The sequence below is a fragment of the Symphalangus syndactylus genome, chromosome 15, assembly GCF_028878055.3.
Source record: "Symphalangus syndactylus isolate Jambi chromosome 15, NHGRI_mSymSyn1-v2.1_pri, whole genome shotgun sequence".
Lineage (NCBI taxonomy): Eukaryota > Metazoa > Chordata > Mammalia > Primates > Hylobatidae > Symphalangus > Symphalangus syndactylus.
In genome coordinates, this window is record NC_072437.2 from 99,081,970 (window position 1) to 99,106,261 (window position 24,292).

The 24,292-nt window shown below is 36.2% G+C and overlaps 1 protein-coding gene across 1 annotated transcript in view; it reads left to right on the forward strand.

Moving 5' to 3' along the window:
- RFC3 (replication factor C subunit 3) overlaps nucleotides 1–24,292 on the forward strand; it is a 40,084-nt gene that overhangs the window by 14,145 nt on the left and 1,647 nt on the right. The window contains exons 8-9 of the mRNA XM_063619312.1: nucleotides 2,967–3,036; nucleotides 3,928–4,147. Coding sequence (XP_063475382.1) covers nucleotides 2,967–3,036; nucleotides 3,928–4,119 — 262 coding nt within the window. The 3' untranslated portion in view covers nucleotides 4,120–4,147. The remainder of the gene's footprint in view (nucleotides 1–2,966; nucleotides 3,037–3,927; nucleotides 4,148–24,292) is intronic.

A 24,292-nucleotide genomic window follows, 5' to 3' on the forward strand; every position in this document is an offset into this window, starting at 1 on the left:
TGGACCTTACAGAGGGTAGTTGGTCATTTTAGGGTTCAGAATAGATTGAGTTCAGTCTATAGACTGAATAGACTGCAACCAATAGAGCTTACTCTTCCTTGGTCTAATGAAAATAATAGAGGAATATGCCATGTTTCTCCTTTTGATGATACATCTGATGAATTCTAATTTTTGTAAGAAATTCTTCAAAAGTATTGTAACATGTATTCCCTGGTTACCATATAGATTGGTGGAGGTGGATAGTGAATCATACATAGTGAGTACTTAGTATTTCATTTAAGTTTGCTTTGAATTCTCAGAATTCAATTATTTTAGTTGAAGAAATTGATAGTTTTCTCCAAGAAGTACCAAATGTTATAAGTAGTCTCATTAGAAAAGAAACTTCATCTTTAGGAAAAATATGTTCATTTTATTTTGTAAAATGTTGATTATCAATAAAGAGACCTCACCGTTTAAAGAGATAAAATTCAAATAAAGCATGTCTTAGGTGCCTTTTACTTTTATAAAATATTTCTACACTGAAGATGACTTTCTTGTTTTTGTTCTGATATTAAAGAAGAAAAATTGATAGTAGTAGAACTTACCTACTTTTAAGGGATTTAGGTACTTGATGTTGTAATGTTTGATAATTATCACATGCATTTTTAAAACTACTTGATTATTCCTTTGCTTAATTCTTCTAGCTGCTATTACAAACTTCTTCTGGTTTTCCTAACACATTTTGACGGCTTATAAATGAGCTTGTGCAAGAAGAGGTGCTCCTGTTTCCTGTTCAACCTAACAATTGTAGGAATTGATACCATTGTGCTACATAAAAAGAAATTTTGCTCAATTCCAGAAAGCCTTGGGGCTGGCCAGAAATCCTGGAAGTCTGGTATCTTTCTGATCACTGGGCTACACAATCGCAAATGACTACTTCTGATTTCTGACTCCTTTGTCTTGCTGGAATATTTGTGGTCTTGATTTTTCATTTGATCTCTCTTAGAACAGTCATAATTTTCTAATTTGAATAGCAGCTAATTCATGAATGATTATGTCAGCTCTTACACCATGTTATTTAATTGGTGTAACACACCTATGAGAAAAATATTAACTTTTTAGATAAAAAATAAAACCCTGACTTTTATGGAGATTAAGTAACTTGTTCAGGGACATTCCATTATTATAATAGAGACAGTTCTAGGATACCCATGTTTCTCTGACAGAAGAGTTTGTACTCTTAATCACTTGTAAGCTATTAGGAAATAATGACACAGACATGGTAAATGTAGAATATATTAATTTTGTAAAACAGTAATATTAGAAGTTAACTCAAGGCTAACACAAGATGTGTGTTAACATGTATGCACTACACACAGTATAGTTACTTCAGTTGTATAGGTAACTACATCCTGAATCAACTTTTCAGAGATAAGCTATATGCATATATTAAAATACTTTCATACCATATGAAATTATTTTTATGATTCATGCTTTAATAATCAAGTTTTATTCTTGGGATGTCAGAGAAATCACAGGCTTTTGAATCAGGCCTGAATTCAAATGCTGGCTCAAATACATGAGTCTTGATGGAAGCCTGACCTTTCTGAACTTCAGGTTTGTTTCAGTAAAAGAGCATCATTGCGGTGGGGAATTAATAATGTATTGCAGTGAACCTAGTACAGAATTAAGGTGTTAAATACTTTCACAGACATTGGAAAGGGTGTGGACTTTGGAGTAAGAAAGATAGATCTGTGTTAAATCATGCTTTGCTGTGGTCAGTTTTGTCAGTTACTTAAACTATCTGGGCCTTAGTTTTTTCATCTGAAATAAATGAGCTAGTGTAAGTACTGAGTTAAATTATTTGTCTCAAGTGTTACACATAGCAGGTGCCCCAGAAATGCTAGTTCCTTTTTTTTTTCCCCACTTTTTTTTAAGATTTAATGTGCCAGGGCTTCATATTCCTGATATCTTAGGATTGACTTCTGCTTTTTAAGAATTCTTATAAATCACTACCTGGATTTATCTGAAGTATGGAACATCTGTACTGTTTTATATATATATATATATATATATATATATATACACACATATATATACACACACATATATAAATATATTTAAATATATAATATATATTTTTATATATAAATATATATAAATCTGTACTGTAAAAGTTCAGAAGTTTTTTCCCTTTTAGATATGTATATTTGGAACTTTCTCTCTCTCTTTTTTTTTTTTGTTTTTTCTATTTTAAAACATCATATGTACATTTCCCTCCTCTTCCCCTTTCCCTCCCTAGAATATGAGATGGGCCTAGAATGAAGGACTCAGAGGTTTGAATGTTCCTATTGACTTAGCCTGTTTCCGTGCTTACCTGTAAACCTTTGTGCCGCCCCTCTTATGACAGGGACAGCTCTGTATCCCTTCCATATTGCCTTTTTACTGTGCAATCTAGGCAGTGGCATTATATTACATTTCATGTGTATATTATCTTTTGTCACCTATGTAATTGACTTTTTCATCTTTTCATGACCATTTTCTGGATGTTTCAGGTATCTATCAGGAGAAAAGAAAAACATATTTCTTGACATGTCATTAAAGTTTGTTAAATTCCATGGTGTGAATAAGCTCAACCCTCGCTATTCATGAAGTCTCAATTTCTATCTAGTATTTTCATGGTATTTCAATATAATTAGGAACCCTGAATATAGACGTCTCATTTTAAAAGAGTTCTGAAAATGTTCTGTTTCAAAAATAAACTGAAGTTAGGAGAAGCCTCCGTATATTTATCCTAAGTATGATAAACTGTTTAAGAAACAGTTATTATTTCTTACTGGATTGTTTGTTAATTCATAAAGTTAGTTCATAAAGTTAATTCTGTATTGGATTGTTTGTTAATTCATAAAGTAAAACCATACAGTGGGAACTTAGAAAAATTACCCCTTATTTTCTTCACAAAATATCAATTACTTTGTTTTATGTAGGCTCCTTGAAGTTCGTGGAAGGCTGTATGAGCTTCTAACTCATTGTATTCCTCCTGAGATAATAATGAAGGTAACCCAATTTCAGATCTTGAACTTTTTACTGCTATAAAATTTGGACACTGGGTGTGTGATCATAGGGCTTTTTGCAGTATCAAGATATCACCTCTTTCTCTTCAGCTCATTAATTGCACGTATTTACTGAACCTCTGTTGTGTGCCAGGCACTATTAGAGGAATGCTGAAGAAAAGAAAGGAGGGCCTGCCTAAAGTGAAGTTATATTCTAGTGGTGTGAAAAGGAGAACAAATAAAGAAGTAAGAGAATTTCAGAGTGTTGTAAGTGCTGTAAAGAAAATACCAAGGTGCAGGGATGATGATGGAGGGTGGGGCTACAAAGAAAAAAGTGAAGGTCCACCCTTCCATTTTCACAAAGGTAACCACTTTTAACAGACCTCTTTTCTATTCACGTAGAAACAAGTACGTGTATATATGTGGTTTCACAAAACTTCTCAGTTTTCTACGCTTTAATATGGATGTTGTGTCGTGACCATATGTATAGATTTACTTTGTTCTGTTAATGGATGAATGGTTTTCTGTTGTGTGACCGTATCATAGTTTTTCTGAACATGACCTCCATTGGTGGAACTTTAGGTTGTCTACAAATTATTATTGTTATTATAAATAGTGTTGCAGAAAGCATCCTTACACTTATATCCTTGCACCTTGTGCAGTTAAATATTTGGAATTTAGAATGTGGTTGATACCCACCACATTTTTACGTCACGGAAAAAGTACCCAAAGTTTTCTCTCTTGGATGAAGGTCGTTGATTCACATAAAAAATTAAAGATCTCACATATATAAAAGAGAGTATGTTTAACTTTAGTCTTTCTGTGAATGGGAGAAATAAGGCATACTTAGCTGTTTTTATTAATGATTTTTAAATTACTGATTATTTTTCTTTAGGGCCTTCTCTCAGAACTGTTACATAATTGTGATGGACAACTGAAAGGGGAGGTGGCCCAAATGGCAGCTTATTATGAACATCGTCTACAGCTGGGTAGCAAAGCCATTTATCACTTGGAAGCGTTTGTGGCCAAATTCATGGCACTTTATAAGAAGTTCATGGAGGATGGATTGGAAGGCATGATGTTCTGACTTCTATCAGTTATTCTTGCAAAGATTTCTCAGTATCAGTATTTACATATAGCTTATTTTAAAAGAGCTGTGGGTAAATTAACTGTACTTAATCATGTCGTATTTGTGGGTTTTTTTGGTAATAACTTCTCTGTGAACTATTAATCATCCTCTAAGTTAAATAATTTCTCCTATACTATTGAAGTGTGTAGTTTTGTACATAACTTAGAGACTTTAGAGTCTAAGAAATGATTTTAATTTACTTTAAACATGTGTTATTCAAGTATTCATTGTTGATCCTCCTACTCTCTTCCATCTAATCTCTCACCTGCTAAAGGAGATTTACACATTAGAAAGCAAAGATTATTTTCATTTATCCAGATGACCATTTTCTGCCACAGGTAACATGATTGTGTGACACGTCATTATATTTAATTCTAGTTTCTCTCAATGAATAATTATATATTTGTAGGAAATGTAAGAATTCATTCTGAAACATAATTCTTGGCATGGACAAAATTGCAGATACCATTTCTGTTGAGGCTGCAGATTTCCAACTTTTATTTCAGTGGTTCAGATTAGTATTAGGTCGGTACTAAGAAATAAGCATGTTTTCACTAATTTAAGTACTTGAGACTCTTGAAGAAAATTCAGAATGAAGTTCTGGAGAAAGGTATGTTACTGTAGTAGTTACTCTTTGAACAGGTTTTGTGTTTTGTCATTAGCTCTGCCCTTTTTAATTAAATATTTCGGTTCATGGACCAAAGGGTTTACTTGGCAAATTTGTGTAACAGACTCCGAACAATTCCTTTACTATGAAGTATGATTTATCAAATAAAATATACCCATTTTAAGGGTACAGTTTGATTTTTGACCAGTGAAACAACGATCCCAAACAAGGTATAGATGCCGTCACCCCAAAAAGTTCCCTCCATATCCCTTTGCAGTCAGTTCATCCCTACCCTGGCCCAGATGATCACTGATTTTGTCATTATAGATGAGTTTTGCCAGTTCAAGAATTTAATGGAATCAGATATTGTAAGCATTCTTTTGTAGTACTTCATTCTCTCTCATTATTGAGATTCATCCATATTGTTGAATGTTTCACCTAGTTTATGTTTATTGTTCAGTATTTTTATATATACTTTTAAAGCCTATTCACTTGTTGATGGATCTTTGGTTTGTTTCCAGGTTTGGTTATTATGAATAAAGTTGCTGTGAATACTTACATGTAAGTCTGTTTGTGGACAGGTTTTTATTTGTCTTGAGTAACTACATAACAGTGCAATGACTGGGCATACAATATTGTAAACATTAACTTTTTAAAAGTTGCTAAACTTTCCTAAAGTTGTATTACTTTACACTTCTACCAGCAATATAAGAGAATTCCTGTTGTTCCTATAGTATTGACTTTCTATGTTGTTGTCCATTTATATTTTATGACTTTTTCTTCTACTTTTTCCCTCTACTTATTTTTCTAGGTTATGAACTTGGAAATTTAGATAATTAACTTTAGACTATTCTTTTCTAATATAATTTAAAGTTATAAATTTCACCCTGAGTACTGATTAAGCTTTTTAACATTCTCCTACAAATGTTGATATTTTAGGTTTTCATCTCTACTTAGTTCAAACTTGTCTGATTTCACTTGTGATTTTTTTTTTAACCCAACGGATTACTTGGAATTGTGTTGTTCGATTTCCAAAGTCCTTAGGGATTTTCCAAATATATTTTTACACCTCCTCTGTCTTTCTTAGTTTTTAGTCTTTTACTGAGAGAAATATTAAAATCTTCCTCTATAATTATGCATCTAATTCAGTTGTTTTGGACTTCATGCATTTTGAAGATCGTTCTTAGGTACTTGCATATTAGGATTGTTATATCTTGATATATTGACTCCTTTATCATTATGAAGTGCCCAGTTGCTTCTCTGTCTTTTGGCTAAGATCATGTGTATGAAATGCCCTTTTTTATTTCTAGTAATATTCCTTGCTGTGAAAATCTATTTTTTCCAATATATATGTAGACACTCCAGCTTTCTTTTGATTAGCGTTTCCATGGTAGGAGTATTTCTTATAGCGTATGTCTGCTAACAGTTTTCTCAGTTTTTGTTTCTCTGGAATGTAGTTTACCATTTATAGAATTCTTGGTTGATTTGGGTGTTTTAAACCCCTACCACTTTGAATATGTCATTCTGCTGCCTTCAGATTTCTATTGTTTCTGATGACAAGTTAGCCAGTAGTCTTGAGGTTGTTTCCTTTTACATAATGAGCCAATTTTCTTCTGCTGTTTTCAGTATTTCTTTTTTCTTTGGCTTTTAGTAGTGTATGATATATCTACATGTAGTTTTCTTTCTATTTCTCCTACTTGGGCTTTGTTGAGTTTCTTGAATCAGATTATTATGAGTTGTATTAGTTGCTTTGAAGTATTTGTTAAACATCTGGCTCCACTCAGAGTCAGTTTCTTTTGGCTGCTTTTTCTCCTGTGTACTGTTACACTTTCTCTTTTTTCCCTGTTGGGTAATTTTTGGCTGAAAACTTGACGTTTCAGGTAATATATTTTAGCAACTTAGGATTCTCTTGTTTTTCAGACGTTTTTTCCTCCTGATGGTTTTTCTTTTTTATATTTCATGGATTGCTTAGATGTCAGCTGTGTGATTTGTCTCCACCGCATTGTGCAGTCACTGATGTTTCTGCTCAGTTGCTTTTATTTTAGCCTGGCTTTATCCTTCTGTCTGTGTAGTTTAGTGACCAACCAATGATGTGAACAGAGTTTATACTTAGACATCATGAGTCTACAAGGCAACTGAACTACATGTGGAATGAGGAATGCATTCAAGGTTGCAACCAGTCCTCAGTACCCCCTTGGTTTTTATTTTCTAGTTTAGCCATCCGTCAGGTGTATGTGTGAGCTTAGCTTAACCCCTCTGTGGTTCTTCCACTTCTAGGATCTCTCAGTTTAATTTCTGATTTGTCTGTCAATGGCCATGAACTAGGCCTGCAACTTAGGGCTAGCAAAGCAATTGTATGGGTTTTCCCCATCCTTTTTGAACCAAGTCTGCCATTTTTATCCAGCAAAGCAATGAGTTTTCCTGCCCCAACCTTGAATCAAGTCCACCGCTCTGGCTGCATCCAGCCCTAAACTTATAAAGCTACATTTTTTACTGGCCAAGTGACAGGTGTATGGTTGTATCACCAGGCATAGAGGGTCATAATGTTGCTGCCATTTTTACCTGCAGCTGATCAGTTTTGAAATAATAGACATTCTTCAATTTGTTGTTTGACTTTAATCAAGCTTCAGTATACTGAATTGGTTGTTTTTTGACAATTTTGTTCACTTCTGTACTTAACTGTAGTGGGAAATCACCCAATATCTTCCTGTTTCCATTAGTAGAAGTAGCCATCCACTGATTCATTTCTTCATTGCTTTTGTAGATTCAGATTTCAATCTGGCATCATTTATTTTAAAGCCCGAAAAAGTTTATCATTTCTTGTGAAGCAGGTCTGCTGGTGAATTACCTTAGGAGTTTTTTGGCTTAAAAATGTCTTTGTTTTGCATTCCTTTTGGAAAGCATTTTCAATGGACAAAATACAGATGTTTTCAAAATAGAAAATACAGATGAAATACTGTAGTTTGACAGTTTTTCTTCCCCATCTGTATTTTGTCTTCAGGGTTGTATTGTTTCTGAAGAGAGATATGTAGTCATCATATTTTTAATTTTATTTTGCTACTGTGGCTGCTTTTAAGATTTCCAACTTCTCTTTATGACTAGTTTCCAGCAGTTTGAGTAAGATGCGTCTTGGTGCGATTTGTGTATGTGTTCATCTTGCTTTACACTACTTTGGGTTTGTTGCACTCCTTGATTTATGGGTTTATGTATTTTATTAAATTTTAAAAAATTGATTTTGAGTATTTTTCTGCCTCCTCCTCTAAGACTAATTACATCTCTATTTGGTAGTGTTGCATAAGTCACAGAGTCTCTCTTTTTCCTAGCTTTTTTCTCACTGTCCTACAGTTTGAATAGTTTCCTTCAAGTTTTCAGCTTTGGCAGTTTCATTTGCTGCTTTTTTATATTTCTCATTGTTTTTATGTTTCTTTTTAAATCTTTTGAACATATTTATAATAGCTCTTTTGAAGTCTGTCTGCTTATTATATCTGTCATTTCTGGATCTGTTTCTGTTGACTGATATTTTTCCTGGTTGTGGGTCAGATTTCTTGCCTTTTTGTATGTGCATTAATTTGGATTGGATTCTGTTTGTTTCATTATTACATTGTCATGTTACATTATCAAGTGTCTGAATTCTGTTTTTGTGTTTTTTTAAAAAACTGTTGGACTTTGTCTTGGCAGACAATTACAGTTGATGCATGAACTACACAAGTCTGAACTGTGTGTATCCATTTATACGTAGATTTTTTTTCAATAAACAAAATTTTTTTGAGACTTAATTTGAAAATACTCATAGAAAAATGCATAACCTAGGAATATTTTTTAAAATTTTAAAAAGGTACATCATAAATGCCTAAAATGTGTGTAGCTACTATTCTGTTTCATCATTTACTGATAAAATATATACAAATCTATTATAAAAAGTTAAAATTTATCAAAACTTTCACAAACTCAGACCATCCATGGTGCCATTCACAGCCAAGAGAAACGTAAACAAATGTAAAATTCAGGGGTCCTCAGCCCCCTGTGGCCTGTTAGGAACTGGAGTCACACAGCAGGAGGTGAGTGACCAGTGAGCACCAGAGACTATTACCACCTTAACTCCACCTCTGTCAGATCAGCGGCAGCATTAGATGCTCATAGGAGTGGGAACTCTGTTGTGAACTGTACATGTGAGGGATCTAGGTTATGTACTCCTTATGAGACTCTAATGCCTGATGATCTGAGATGGAACAGTTTCATCCCCCTCCACCCCTTCCTCCAGCCTTCTGGAGTCCATGGATAAATTGTCTTCCACAAACTGGTCCCTGGTGCCAAAAAGGTTGGGGAGTGCAGTATTAAATCATAACTGCATAAAATTACAGTACATACTATGCTGCCATAATACTTTTGTAGCCACCTCCTGTTGCTATTGCAGTGAGCTTAAGTATTGTATTCATTTAAAATGCCATGTAGTGCTAATATCTCTGAGTGAGCAGTTTGTCTCTCCAGTAAATTGCATATTGCAATAAAAGTGACCTCTTGCCATTCTGAAGTATCTTTCACCATGTGTAGTGCAATAACATAAGTCTTGAATAACACCATGAGACCGATACAGAGGTTGCTGGTGCTGCTGGAAGTGCTCTCAAGAGAAAAGTCATGACGTAAGAAAAAGTTAAATTGCTTTAAAGTACCTTTACAGACTGAGGTCTAAAGCTATGGTTGCCCTCCATTTCAGACAGTGTATTCATCTTGAAGTATCACAGTACTGTAGGTGTAATTTCTCTTCCATATCACTCAATATTTTCTGTAGCTTTTGTAACAATACAGTATATAAGACATATGCAAAATGAGTTGACTTTGTGTTATTGGTAAGGCTTCCAGTCAACAATAGACTATTGGTAATTACATTTTGGGGGAGTCAAAAGTTATACAGGGGTTTTTGACTGCATAGGGGTCTATGCCTTTAGCTCTTGCGTTGTTCAAGGGTCAACTGTATTTGATTATCAGCTTGTTCTTTTTCATGCTTGTTTGTGAACTTTGTTAGAGTAGGCCTGGAGTAGTCTTGAGTCCTAATTTTGCTTTAAAATAGGGGCATGGTATTTCTGGGGTCTCTGCTGCATGGCCTGGAGATCATTGAGGTATAACCATTCTGGGTCACCAGAACTCAAATATCTTCCAGCCGTGTGGGAGCTCTGGAAATTATTCAGCTTACATTTTTTATTTTATCCATGGTTTTAGTTACTCATGGTCAACTGCAGTTTGAAAATATTACGTGGCCGGGTGTGGTGACCATGCCTGTAATTCCAGCACTTTGGAAGGCTGAGGCGGGAGAGTTGCTTAGACCAGGAGTCCAAGATGATCTGGGTAACATATTGAGACCCTGTCTCTACAAATGATAAAATAGAAAATTAGCTGGGTGTAGTGATATGTGCTTGTGGGCCCAGCTGCTAGCGGGGCTGAGGTGGGAGGATTACTTGAATCTAGGAAGTTGAAGCTGCAGTGGGCTATGATCATGCCACTGCACCCCAGCGTGGGGCACAGAGCCAGAGCCCGTCTCAGGAAAAAAAAAAAAAAAGAAAAATCCAGAAATAATTTGTAAGTTTTAAATTGCATGTCATTCTGAGTAACGTAATACAATCTAATCTTTCACCATCCTACTCCATCCCACCTAGGATGTAAACCTTCTTTGTCCAGTGGATCCAGACTGTATCTGCAACTTGTGCGTTAGTAATCAACCAAAGATAACAAGACAACTCTTACGTAGGAGTGCTTTTCTTTGTAACTCCCTTCTTTCCGGATCTCTGCCCAACATAGGCAGCCACCTCAGCCTCTCTGAATTCTGCTCCTTTTCCTCAACTCAGTGTTATCACAGTTCTCTACCTGGGTTTTTCCTTCCTACCCTGCAGCCAAATGTAGGGTGGGAAGGAAGGTTTTTCTTTCCCACCCCGCAGCCACTTTCTTCCAGGCAGAAAGCCAGAGTGATGGTAGAGTTGACCTTATTGGTTGCTTTATATGTTTTGTCCAGTTTTCTAGTTGTACAGTGGGAGGGCAAGCCCATTAACAGTTAGTGGCAATATAAGTCTTGAAGCTAGGATTCTAACCTAAGGCCCTGGTTTCCATGTGTGAATCAGTGTTTTATATCATTCTTTAAAAATCTATTTATGTTTTATATAAATTAAAATTTTGTTCATGGGATTTATAGTTGTGCAGTATACATCACAACAGAAACTTGTGGTTTTAAGTGCTGTTTTACACTATGAGATTTATCAGAATTGAGTAATAGTACATTAAATGTTATTTCTAAATTATAGCACTCAATCACAAAACACATTCCTTAAAAAGTAAAAAAAAAAAAAACTCTTGGCAGCAATTTTCTTTGTACCTTGTTCCCAAGTAAAACATAGTCGTCTCATATTTTTCAAATTGATGAACAGATTTCTCTAGCTATTTGCTCCTGTTTTTTTTTCCTGTTTACAATTTCTATGGAAATTTGGAGCATTATCACAAGATGTTCTCTATCAGTTTGATTATAGTGTACAAGACTTACAATAAATTACTTTCCTCTCTGTAGCTTTGCAAAAATAGTGGTCTCCACAAACTGCAGCTCCTATCCAAATTGCAGCCTAATGCCAATTTACGAACACTATATGGTACATTTGTGGCTTAGTAGCTTATGCGCCTTTTGCAGTTATTTAATTAGCTGGTTGCCCACTGAAGTTAGCTTCTCTTTAATATAGCAGCACCGGAAACTTAAGCAACTTCCTGAAGAGCAGCTGTGCAAAATAATTACTAGATGTAGGCATGGAAAGAACTTCACACAGTTTCTCTAGAATAACATTAAGTACCTTTATGTGAGGCACTATGGTAGATTCTTCACAGGCATTCTCTCATTTAATTCTCCTAACACTCTTTGAACTAGACATTATGATCTTGTTTTGCAGGTGAGAAACTGGATCCAGCTGATCATGGGTGCCACTCTAATAAATTCACAGCTACCAACTAAGAAATGGGCTGTCAACACTGCCCAACGAACATATGTTTCTCTGATCAAGTCTCCACAATGCCTTTTTCAAAACTTAATTTGGAGCAAATAACTTTAACTTCTTGTTAGCTACCAAAACCAAATCTGTATGCATCCTATGTTACCATATCCTCATTTGTATGCATCCTGTTAACTATATCTACATTTTTATGCAACCTGTATTCTAATACAGTAGAGAAGCTGCCCATCTTCCTTGTTAAGCTTCCCACTTGGTGGGGTTGTTCTATGTTGATTGTCTTTTTCTTTTGATAATTAATCATGTTTTTCTACTTCTTTGTTGAGTAATTGTGAATAGTATCCAGTGGTTATGAATGACCTGGGCTTTAGAGATTACAGAAGAATGTATTTGCAGGATTAGGGTTCAAGCTCTCATGTTCTCTCTTTTAAAGGATTGCCCCTATCATTTTCTAGCAGCAGTGGCTGCCCCCTAGTCTTCTGGTTCTTTAATCCAGTAAGACAGTAAAGTTTTCATAAGAGTTTTAGCTGCCCATGTTAGTGATGACTGGCCTGCCCTCAGGCTAAATGCCCTAAAAATGAAAAACTCTAGTGCTCTGCCCACCTTCCAGTTGTTGGCTCCCTTCCAGTTTCTGCTGTTCTTCTCTCTCTAACTGTTGTTTTTTCTACAACCATTTTATTATTTGTTTTCTGGTTGTTTTGTGGCCTTCCTTCCCTCCTTCTTGCGTGCCTACTTACATGATTTTCTCAGTGGTGTGTTTCAATATCTTGCTTGTTCTTGTTTGTGTATCTGTTGTAGGATTTTTTATTTGAAGTTACTATCAGGTTTGCAAATAATATAACTCATTATTTTAAACTGATGACAATTTAACACTAATTTCAAAAACTAACAGAAAACTAATAAAAATTCTACAATTTAACTTCATCCCTTCTGCTTTTTAACTTTTTGTTATTTCTGTTTATATCTTATTATACTGTCTATGTTCTGAAAAGTTATTATTTTTGATAGGTTCATCTTTTAGTCTTCCTATTCAAGATATGGATAGTTTACACACCACAATTACAGTGTTATAATATTCTGTGTTTGTCTATGTACTTACTATTGCCAGTGAGTCTTGTACCTTCAGATGATTTCTTGTTTCTCATTAACATTCTTTTCTTTCAGAGTGAAGAAATCCGTTTGGCATTACTTGTATGATAGGCCTAGGGTTGATGAAATTCCTCAGCTTTTATTTATCTGGGAAAGTCTATATTTCTCCTTAAATATTTGAAGGATATTTTCACAGTATATAAGTCTAGGATGAAATATATTTTCCTTCAGCACTTTAAATATGCCATGCCACTCTCCTGCCTGTAAGATTTCCATAGTGAAATCTGCTGCCAGACATATTGGAGCCCCATTGTATGTTGTTTGTTTCTTTTCTGTTGCTGCTTTTAGGATCCTTTATCCATGACCTTTGGGAGTTTGATTATTAGATGCCTTGAGATAGTCTTATTTGGGTTAAATCTTGGTGTTCTGTAATTTTCTTGAACTTGAATATTGACATCTTTCTCTAGGCTTGGGAAGTTCTCTGTTACTATCCATTTGAATAAACTTTCTACCTCTATATCCCTCTCTACCTTTTCTTTAAGGCCAGTAACTCTTAGATATGCCCTCTTGAAGATATTTTCTACATCTTGTAGGCATGCTTTATTCTTTTTTATTCTTTTTTCTTTTGTCTCCTCTGACTGTATATTTTCAAATAGCCTGTCTTCAAGCTCATTAATTCTTCTTTTTGATCAATTCTGTTATTAAAGGGCTCTGATGCACTTATTAATGGGCCAATTGAATTTTTCAGCTGCAGAATTTCTGCTTGATTTTTAAAAATTATTTCAATGTGTTTGTTACATTTATCTAATAGGACTCTGACTTGCTTCTCTATTCTTGAATTTCATTGCACTTCCTCAAAACAGCTATTTGGAATTCTCTGTCTGAAAGGTCACATATCTCTGTCACTTCTGGATTGGTCACTGGTACCTTACGTAGTTTGTTTGGTGAGGTCATGTTTCCTGGATGACCTTGATGCTTGTGGATGTTCATAGATGTATGGACATTGAAGAGTTAGGTATTTATTGTAGTGTGGGCTTGTTTATACCTGTCCTTCTTGGGAAGGCATTCCAAGTATTCAGAGAGAATTGAGTATTGTGATCTAAGTCTGGTTACTGTAGCCATATATGCATTAGGGGGCACCCCAGTAATGCTGTGACTGTTGCAGGCTCATAGAGATACTGCCTTGGTGGTCTTGGGTAAGATACAAGAGAATTTTTAGATTACTAAGCAGAGACTCTTGTTCTCTTCCCTTTTCTCCAAACAAATGGAGTTTCTGTCTCTCCATGCTGAGTTGCCTGGAGCTAGGAGAGAGGTGTTACAAGCATGCCTATGGCCACTACCACTGGGACTGTGCTATGTCAGAACTGAAGCCAGAACATCGCTGAGTCTCACCCAAGACATACAGCAAATACTGCCTGGGTACAACTGATGTTTTTCAAGGCCCAAGGGCTCTTTAGTCAGCAGATTATGAATTCTGCCAGAGCTGGGTTCTTCCCTTCAAGGCAGCGGGTTCCCTTCTGGCCCAGGTGTGTCTACAAAGGTCATCCAGGAGCTAGGGCCTGGAATGAGGCCCTCAGGACTCTACCAAGTATGCTATCCTACTGTGGCTGAGGAGGTCTCCAAGTTGCGAGACAAAGTCCTCATTACTCTTCCCTCCCCTCTCAGGCAGAGGGAAGGAGTCTCTCCTGCAGCTGCAATTTGTACTGCCTGGGATTGGAGGAGGGGTGATGCAAGCTCTCCCTTGGCTGCCCTGGCTGGTGTCTCACTGGGTCTTGTGTATCCCAAGTCGGCTGACTCAAGCACAGTACAGCACCAGAGCTTGCCCAGGAATCGCAGTCTTGTGGCCTAGACTGCTATTCAAATTTATTTAGGACTCTAGAGTGCTTTAGCCCATGATGATGGTGCTAGCTGGAACTCAATTTCTGCCCACTGGAATAGACAATTCCCCTGTGGCTTGGGCTGGTCTAAATGCTCCCTCTATGGGTTCTGCCCTGTGTTGCTCTCCACTGTAACAGGGAAGCACTGAGTTCCGATGCACACAGATTCTCTTTTTTTTTTTTTTTTTTTTTTTTTTTTTTTTTTTTTTGACGGAGTCTCACACTGTTGCCCAGGTGCTGAAGTGCAGTGGCGTGATCTTGGCTCACTGCAACCTCCGCCTCCCAGGTTCAAGCGATTCTCCTGCCTCCCTCTCCTGAGTAGCTGGGATTACAGACACCCGCCACCACGCCCGGCTAATTTTTGTATTTTTAGTAGAGACAGGGTTTCACCATGTTGGCCGGGCTTCTCTTGAACTCCTGACCTCAGGTGATCCACCTGCCTCGGCCTCCCAAAGTGCTGGGATTACAGGCGTGAGCCATCATGACTGGCCTACACAAATTCTCTCTGCACAATGCTGCAGCTGATGGAGGATGAAAGAGGGGTGTGTAGGCAATTCAATACTGTCTTTCCTACCTTCTACAGTGCCTTTTTCTTTAATACACTGTTAAAATCAGGTACTGTGATCACTCATCTGGTTTCTTGTTCTTACGAAGGTGCTTTCTTGTGTGGGTAGTAATTTGGTGTTCCTGCAGTGGGGGACGGGGATAATCTCTAGGGAGTTCTATCTGGCCATCTTGCTTCACCTCCTCCTCCAGCAGTTGCTTTTTATGTTTGTTCAAAGCTTATAGTTGTTATCTACTGGAAGATTGTCAGCCATACCAGAAGCAGAAATTCTATCTCATTATTTTATAAATATGGTCAAGTATCTCTTTTTTAAAAAAAAATCATTCATATATCTCACATCCTCATCTTGCACCCTCTCTTTCTACTCTTTACACATTTTTGAAGTGTTTTCTGTTCATATTTCCTACATTTTCTTAGCTTGCAATCCATTTTAATCTGGTTTTCCTTCTTATAACTTCAAAAATACAATTTGGTCTAAAAGATAGGGATGTATGTATGTGTGTATCTCCATCCAGTGAATTCTTGCTCTGTATCCAGTGAACTTTTAATTGACCTCAGCAATATGTGTTGCCCTTTCTTGAATCTCCTTTTTCCATGGTTTCCCTGAGACAAATATTCTCTTGTATTTTTTCATCTACGTCTTTGACTGTTCACTTTACAAGCTTTTTCTTGTCAAGCCATCAAATGTGGAATATAGCTTTATTCTCGACTCTCTGCTGCTCATAAGATTCTCTCCCTGGGTGACCTTATACATGCCCAAGGCTTCATATACCATCTATTAGCTGTTAACTCCATTTATATGAGCTCAAACTTTATCTGAATTTCACATTTATACATCTAAACACCTATCTGAGTTTTGTTCACAGATACTTCAGAGACATCTCAAACTGAACATGTTCCACACTGAGCTTTTGATCTCTTCCAGCCCAAACCAGACCTTTCCCATTGCTCCTTTCTCGATGTCATCTTTTCTGATTCTTTTCCATGTTCTACAGCAGTGAGGATTATCTGGGGTTCTACCTAAGTTTCTTTATTCAATGACCAGCTTAATATCTGTCTTTTCCTATGCTCCTTCCCCCTTTCTACTTCTGTTCATGAGGCAACTCGGTTTTGAGTTCAAAAAGAGTACATGTGTTGATGATTCCCACGTCCAGACATGAAGTGCTTTTCCTAATACAACCATCAGCCATTTTAATTTTGGTTTATCTAAAACAAATTCACCAGCATCAGTTAAACCAGCTACTTCTCTTAGCTTATTGCTTGTGTCAGGGTACTACTTTTCTTCTAGATACCAGGTGTGAACTTTTACCATTTAAGTTGACCCCTCTCTCCATTTTGACAGTCATTTGTCAAGCTCTGGCCTTTATCCCTCGTAGATGGATGTTGCTTTCATCTCTCCCTGTATTTGTCATCAAATGAACCATAACAGGCAGACTAGATGGACTCATGGTTAGGCATACTCAGATGAGCATAAGAGATTTAAACCAAAAGCATGGTTGTCATTCAAAATATAGCTATTTGTGCATTTAAAAATTGGTAATTCTTCATACTCAACATGGCAAGTGATTTCTATTAAAAAGAGATAGAAATGTAAATATTTAGATTTAGACCACTAAGGGCAACTTGTATCCATTCATTTGTTCAGAAAAATATTTATTGAGCACCTGCTGTTTGCCATGGCTTTTTTAAGGTACTGGAGATACAGCAGGACAAAATTGACATCAGTTTCCTTTGTGGAGTTTACATCCTATCACAAAGAGATGAATGCAGGATGATAGATAGATTAGATAGATAGATAGATAGATAGATAGATAGATAGATAGATAGATAAACTGATAAAATATTGTATGTCATGTGTGCTGTGGAGGTGGAGAATTTTGGTTTGTTGTTTTACATAGAATGTGTTAGACAGTAATTTACATAGTCCAGGCAGACTAAACAGTATATGCAAGACCTGAAGCAGGAAGGAATATGCTGATGGAGTAGGTTGGGCAAATGGGAAAGTGGCAAAAGATGAGGTGAGAACATTGAGCTAACATCTAGGTGAGGTGGGATAGATCATGTAGGGTAGTGGTGTTCTGGTAAATGTTTAGCAGCTGGCTCTCTAGGGAAAAAAATCAATAATAAAATGTCCTGATTTGTAGTGTTTGCAATTTTTCTGGTGTAAACACTCTCACCATGGCCAATTTCAAGCTAGCAATGGAAAATACAACAGTCAGCTCTTGTGAGCTGGTATAACCCTTCTCCAGGCCATCACTGACATAGAGCCTTGTAGGACAATTGCAGTTCTTTTTTTTTTAAGTGAGAAAGGATGCCACTAAAGAGTATTAGAGTAGGCCAGGCTCAGTGGCTTATGCCTGTGATCCCAAAGGAGGCCGAGGCTGGCAGATCAGTTGAGGTAAGGAGTTTGAGACCAGCCTGGCCAACGTGGTGAAGCCCTGTTTCTACTAAAAATACAAAAAATTAGCTGGGAGTAGTGGTGCGTGTCTGTCATCCCAGCTACTCAGGAGGCTGAGGCAAGAGAACCACTTGAACCGGGAGGCAGAGGTTTTAGTGAGCCGAGATTGCGCCACCACACTCCAGCCTGGACTACAGAGTAAGTCTCTGTCTCAAAAAAAAAAAAACAAACCAACAAACAAAAAAGTATTAGAGTTATGATGTGTTCAGGTTTCTGTTTCAACAATCAACTGGCTCCTGGGTTGAGAATATTAATTACGTGTTAACATTTGTCTGTTTTCTTTGATTTACATAGTGCTAGCTTACACATTGTTTTCAATTATTAATTGTCAATATTTAAAAATATAGAAATCCTTCAAAAACATACATTTCTTGATTTTCTTAAAAAATTAAATTTGATCTTTATGTTACTAATTTGAATTGCGGAGTGGCTATCTTTTTTACATAGGTATGCATTTTCCATTTCTCACCAGTTTTAGCTATTATTTTACACACTTTTTTGTTTGTTTTTAAATTGTGGAGATGAGAAAAATAAACTTTCTAATAACCAACCCTTTTATCAAAATTGGTGTAAAATGAGAGGTAAGAGAGGGTTATATGGTTCAAGAAAAATTGAGCATGCATATTTCTTTATAGATGTAAAGGATATTTTTAATTTATAATAAAATGTATCTATTTTGAAGGACTACAGCTTAATACATCATTATGAAACATCATACAACAGGTTATGATTAGGTATGAAAGATGATTTTTTAAATTGATACAGTGACAAAACATCAAAATTTAATCAGGCTTTGATTTTAAATTGAAATAAATTATGTTCTTGTAAAATTAATATTTACTATGTGAAAAATTGTCAGAATAGCAAAACAATTTGCAAATGTCAGTTTCATAAGTGAGTACAATATATATTGACTTAGAACAACAAACATTAGCAAAAGTATATCTAAGCATAAGTATTGTTTTGAAAATACAGTTAACTTACAGGACAAACTCTCATTTTATGCTGTTTTTAATGATGATCAAAGCACAGATATTTAAAATACATCACTGAATTAAGTTAGTTTTGTACATGATAATTTTAATAAAGAATTTGAAAACTTGATGCTCATGAGAGTCACAACTGTTTTTTAATTTTGAAAAGAAGTCAATAAGCTTAATATACATTGATCAAAATTAGAAAACATGACTAAGACAATTCAGTGGTAGTTAATATTACTTTTGGATTTTTTTCCTCATAAATTCAGTTGGAAGGGTATAAAACTTAAATTTACTAATTGCGTGATTCAGCATGAATTTCTTTCAAAAGCAAGCCAAAACCTTCCATGGAATGAGAAATTAACATCATGAACTAGATTGATTCTTATGGCTTGATAGCATAATGCTTTGTTGATAAATTGGGTCCATAATACAAGCGTCTGCTATAGTTACATAGAGATACATGCAAATGATTTTTGAATTGTTCATGTCATCCAAGGGAAAATCTACTAATTTTTCTCTACCCCCATCTCCTACCTTATAAAGATTGGATTCCTTAGTTTATAATATAGTTGACCCTTGAACAACGTCGGGGGTTGGAGCACCAACCCGTCACAGTTGAAAATCAACGTAGAACTTTTGACTCCTCCAAACTTAACTATTAATAGACTAATGTTGACCAGAGCCTTACCAACAACAGAAATACTCAGATAACATGTATTTTGTATGTCATATATATTACATTCTTACCATAAAGTCAGATAGAGGAAAGAAAAGGTTATTAAGAAGGTCACGAGGAAGAAAAAATATATTTACTATCGAAAAATATATATTTACTAAGTAGAAGTGGATCATTATAAAGGTCTTCATCCTTTTTGTCTTTGTGTTGAGCAGGCTGTCGAGGAGGAGGGGTTGGCTTTGCTCTCTCAGGGGTGGCAGAGGCAAAACCCACATATAAATGGACCCATGCGCTTCAAACCCATGTTGTTCAGGGGTCAACTGTATAACCCATCTAAACAGTGACTGTTTTTTGTGTAAGGTCATTCTTAAAGCATTGCACACACATATGATCTACTTCACACATTCTGCAGCTGGCTCGTTAGGAAACTATTTGGCTGGGAGTAATCTGGTCTACAATCTTATGGGAAAAGAATACCCAGACATTTAAATAACAGACCTAAGTATGAATCCATTCCCCAAACTGTGAAGTTGAAGACTGAATTCTAAAATTGGCTTTCAGATATCAAATTTTATAAAAAATGAATTGACATTGATATTGTGAAACATTGATACTCCACAAATGAGATCTATTAAATTGAGGTGCAACATGGTATTGAAAACTAATTATGAGAGTATTGCACTATCAGAATTGCACAAATATCTTGAGGAAAGTTACTTTCAATATAAAAACCAATAAGCAAAGATTTTAACTGTTTGTAAGTTTTTGTCATCCAGGAATAATTGTTTCCCATTTCTAATCTTTCTTTCCTGGAAGTAAGCTTCAATAGTGTTACTGCAGGCCTGTCTTTATTCATCCAGCTCTTAGAGAGATGGAGTATTTTATTTAATTGTCACCTTTGAGAAGAATAAGTGAAACTACTTGATGTGGCTCCAACTGTTGTTCTGTTGGGAATGAGCCTACGTGTAAGTAGTCAGGCTTCTTGCCTGCAAGGAGGCCTAAAGTCTAGCACTGCCCCCACCTAAAACCATGTCTTCTGGCCTGATTTCTATCAATAACAGGTTATATTTTGGCTTCCCACTGTTTGAATCTGTTTGTTGATCTCAACTTGTTCTAAGCAGAGTATAGAATAATGGCGCCATTTATTGGGGAGTAACCCTCAGAAACCTCAAAATTTGGTATATTCACCAGGAACATTGAGAAATAATAATAAAAGAGAAAGTTTGGAAGGAGAAAGTTTTTGTGCATCCAAGGCCTACAAATGTGGGTCTTGGACTTTAGGGAATAAGTGTATTGAGTATAATACACTTAAAATAGTTAAAATAGTTTATACTTATTTAAATATATAAATAGTTAAAAATAGTTTATAGAGACTTATTTAAAATAGTTTAAGAGACTTAAAATAGTTTATAGAGACTTATTTTAGGCCAAACAGATGTTTACATGTTTGCATTTGGCTTTGAACTTCTGTAGACTGGGAAGAAAGCTCTGGCTGTCATGAGGAATTTTAAGCTTGGCAGGTGACCGCAACCTATGACTTATGCAATTCATGTGAGAAAATAAGACACAGTCCTTTAGCTGTGTTGGGTGCTTCAGGTAGAGACTGCTTTAGCTTAATGCACAGACCAACCTTGTCCTAAGAGACAAGATTCCATTGTAGAGAAGAGTTTTACAGGCATTTTAAACATTGGTGGTCAGAAGAATATTTGCCACTTTTAAACTGCAAGGCAACTAGCTCTGCATGTATAACAGAGCACTAGAGGGGCTCTAGGTCTACATGGTTAGTACCAAGACCAGCTAGATAATCTAGATTGGGTATTCCAGATTCAAGAGAAGACCTCTTTGAGGATCAAGGAGGGCTGTGAAGGCACCTGCTAACCTTTCATGTGGCATTTCCACAGACTTGTAAGACTCCCTCTCCCATTATAGAATCCCAAATTGGCTCTGAATACATTAATATCTTAAGTTCTAACCCTGACTTGCTATCTGAGACCCAAATTGTGATTTCACCATAGATGTGCATTAGACTTAATTAGGAAATAAGAGATGTGGACTCTTATTAGAAAGAAATTGCTATCTCCTTGAGACAGAAAATCAACTAAATGACATTATTAGAAACCCAAACACAAGGATATCAAAGTGTTCTGTGCCTGGAACTGGTTGCCTCCAATTATCCCATTTGCTCAAGAAAAGAAAAAAACTAAAGTGGTTAAAAGATGGTACTTCAGTTCCATTAAATCCAGAAATAAAGGAAGATAAATAAAGGAAAGTAGGCAGGATAGGCTGGAGGAAGAGATTATTTATTCACTTTAAGAAAGAGTACAGGGAGAAAGGTACTTTGAAAATGGAGCTAGACCAACATACAAGGGGCGGAAAAAGGTACCTAAATTCTAACTGGTTTTAAAGAGGGAAATATATGTTTGTTGTTACTAAATCATAAATGGTGTACGGAACCCAAGGAAATGGTGTATGGAACCCAAGAGAGAAGTCTAGGATGATAACCCCAAGAAAACCCAAGTCACTGAGAGGTGACTTTCTAAACCCACAGGACCTCACTTGGAGCAACTGGGGAACTACTACTTAAAGACTGGAACAGCTGTACCAAGGAGTTGTAGAAATCTGGACAGACTTAGAAAATGCATAAGCGATAGTCAAAGCATTTCTTATGTTAGTTTCCGTGTGACACAATCATCACAGAGGAGATATAAGCATTGCATTTACTCTGAGAGAACTTATGGACCTTAGTTGATGAATTTATGAAATTAGGATCTTAATGGTAGGTAGTAGAAAGATATGAAGAAATGTAGATGTGACAATCAGAGACCAAGTTCAGGTTTTTGTTAACTGTCTGATGGAAGAATCTCTTGGGGAGATTATCCATGTCATTGAGAATATGGTAGACAAAATCTGAACAGTGAACAGAGAGCTTGTTGATTTCTTCTCTCTTACTATGGTAGACCTCACAGATGAATCCAGAGTAGTTATAAAAATAATTGCCTGGGGCAGAAAGCAAAGACAAAGTAAATGGAAGGGAGCCACTCAGTTCCTGCAGGCAGCATTAGCTCTTATATAGAGTAGAGAAGAAAAAGGACTGGTTTAAGAAGTAGACTAAATTGTTAAGAAACTGAAGTAGCCTTCTTGAAAGGGGTTGGGGACTAGCACAGGGAAATTAAATGCCAGTGCATCAGAAATTTAATTTCAGAAGCAACAAAATTGCTTTAGTGCAGGAATCTATTAGTGGTGATTCTTCAGCTAAGACAAATTATGAATGAAGACGTCTTTCCTAGCAGATGGGTTTCATGTCCCAAGTAGTTCCATAGCTACAGATGGTGGAAATAGCCCCTGTGGCACAGGACTAAGAACGGCTGCCCCTGAGAGATGGTGCAGGTGTGGCATGGATTAGAGACTGAATTTAGGGCACCATCAAGGGCTTAGAAACCTAAGATTCTATAGGAAAATGGAAATAGAGGTTCTGGGTATGCTTGATGGGAAGAAAGAACCCACAGTGATTTTGGGGACTGGCTGCTGCTATTTCAGTTGTCTATTTCAAGTTTGCAAGGAGACAGAAATGCCTGAAATGATACTATTAAAAAAGAAGGAAGAACCAAGGCCATAGTTTAGATATACCCCAGGGCCAACTACCCATAACCACGTAGTCAAAACTTAGGTCATCCTGATTTCCCCATAATGCTAGCTCTAAGCATGACTGAAACACAAAACGTAAGCTTTGTGAACATGGCTCAGTTGAAATCAAAACAACTGACTAGAGACAAATGAGCTTAAACAACTCTACTTCCCTAAAAGGGATGGTAATATACAACAGGCAAGGAAAAAAAAGGTTAAAATACTCCTCCTTTGTGCTTTATAATCTGCACTGTGGCTGCTTTACTTGAGGCTTCTTACTACTTTCAGTTTGAAGTCTCCCAGTTTGAGAACTGTTCTTAGTGTGCACAATCAACTTTTAACATTTTTTCTAAGTTGATCTGCTTTTATATTTCTTAATGCTCTGAGCAAGCACACAAGAAACAGATGGAATTTTTTTCCCACAAAAATGGAAATGTAAAGAAGTGGTGTCTATGTGTCTTATTTTCTTTACCCACTCTACCATTGACGGGCATTTAGGTTGATTCCATGTCTTTGCTATTGTGAATAGTGCTGCAGTGAACGTATGTGTGTGTGTCTTTATGATAGAACGATTTATAATCCTTTGGTATATACCAGTAATGGGATTGCTTGGTGGAATGATAGTTCTGTTTTTAGGTCTTTGAGGAAGTGCCACACTGCATTCCACAATGGTTGAACTAACTTACTCTCCCATCAGCAGTGTATAAGCATTCCCTTTTCTCTGCAACCTTGCTGGCACTGGTTATTTTTTGATTTTTTAACAATAGCCATTTTGAGTGATGTGAGATGGTATGTCATTGTGGCTTTGATTTACATTTCTTTCATGATCGGTGATGCTGAACTTTTTTTCATATGCTTGTTGGCTGTATGTGTGTCTTCTTTTGAAAAGTGTCTGTTCATGTCCTTTGCCCATTTTTAATGAGCTTGTTTTTGTCTTGTAAATTTAAGTTTTTTATAGTTGCTGGATATTAGACCTCTGTCTGATGCATAGTTTGCAAAAACGTTCTACCATTCTCTAGGTTATCTGTTTAGTTTGCTGATAGTTTCTTTTGCTGTACAGAAGCTCTTTAGTTTAATTAGATCTCATTTGTCAATTTTTGCCTTTGTTGCAATTGCTTTTAGCATCTTTGCTGTTAGATCTTTGCCCATTCCTATGTCCAGAATGGCATTTCGTAGGTTGTCTTCCAGGGTTTTTATAGCTTTGGGTTTTACATTTAAGTCTTAATCCATCTTGAGTTGGTTTTCATATATGGTATAAGGAAGTGAAACAGTCTCAAT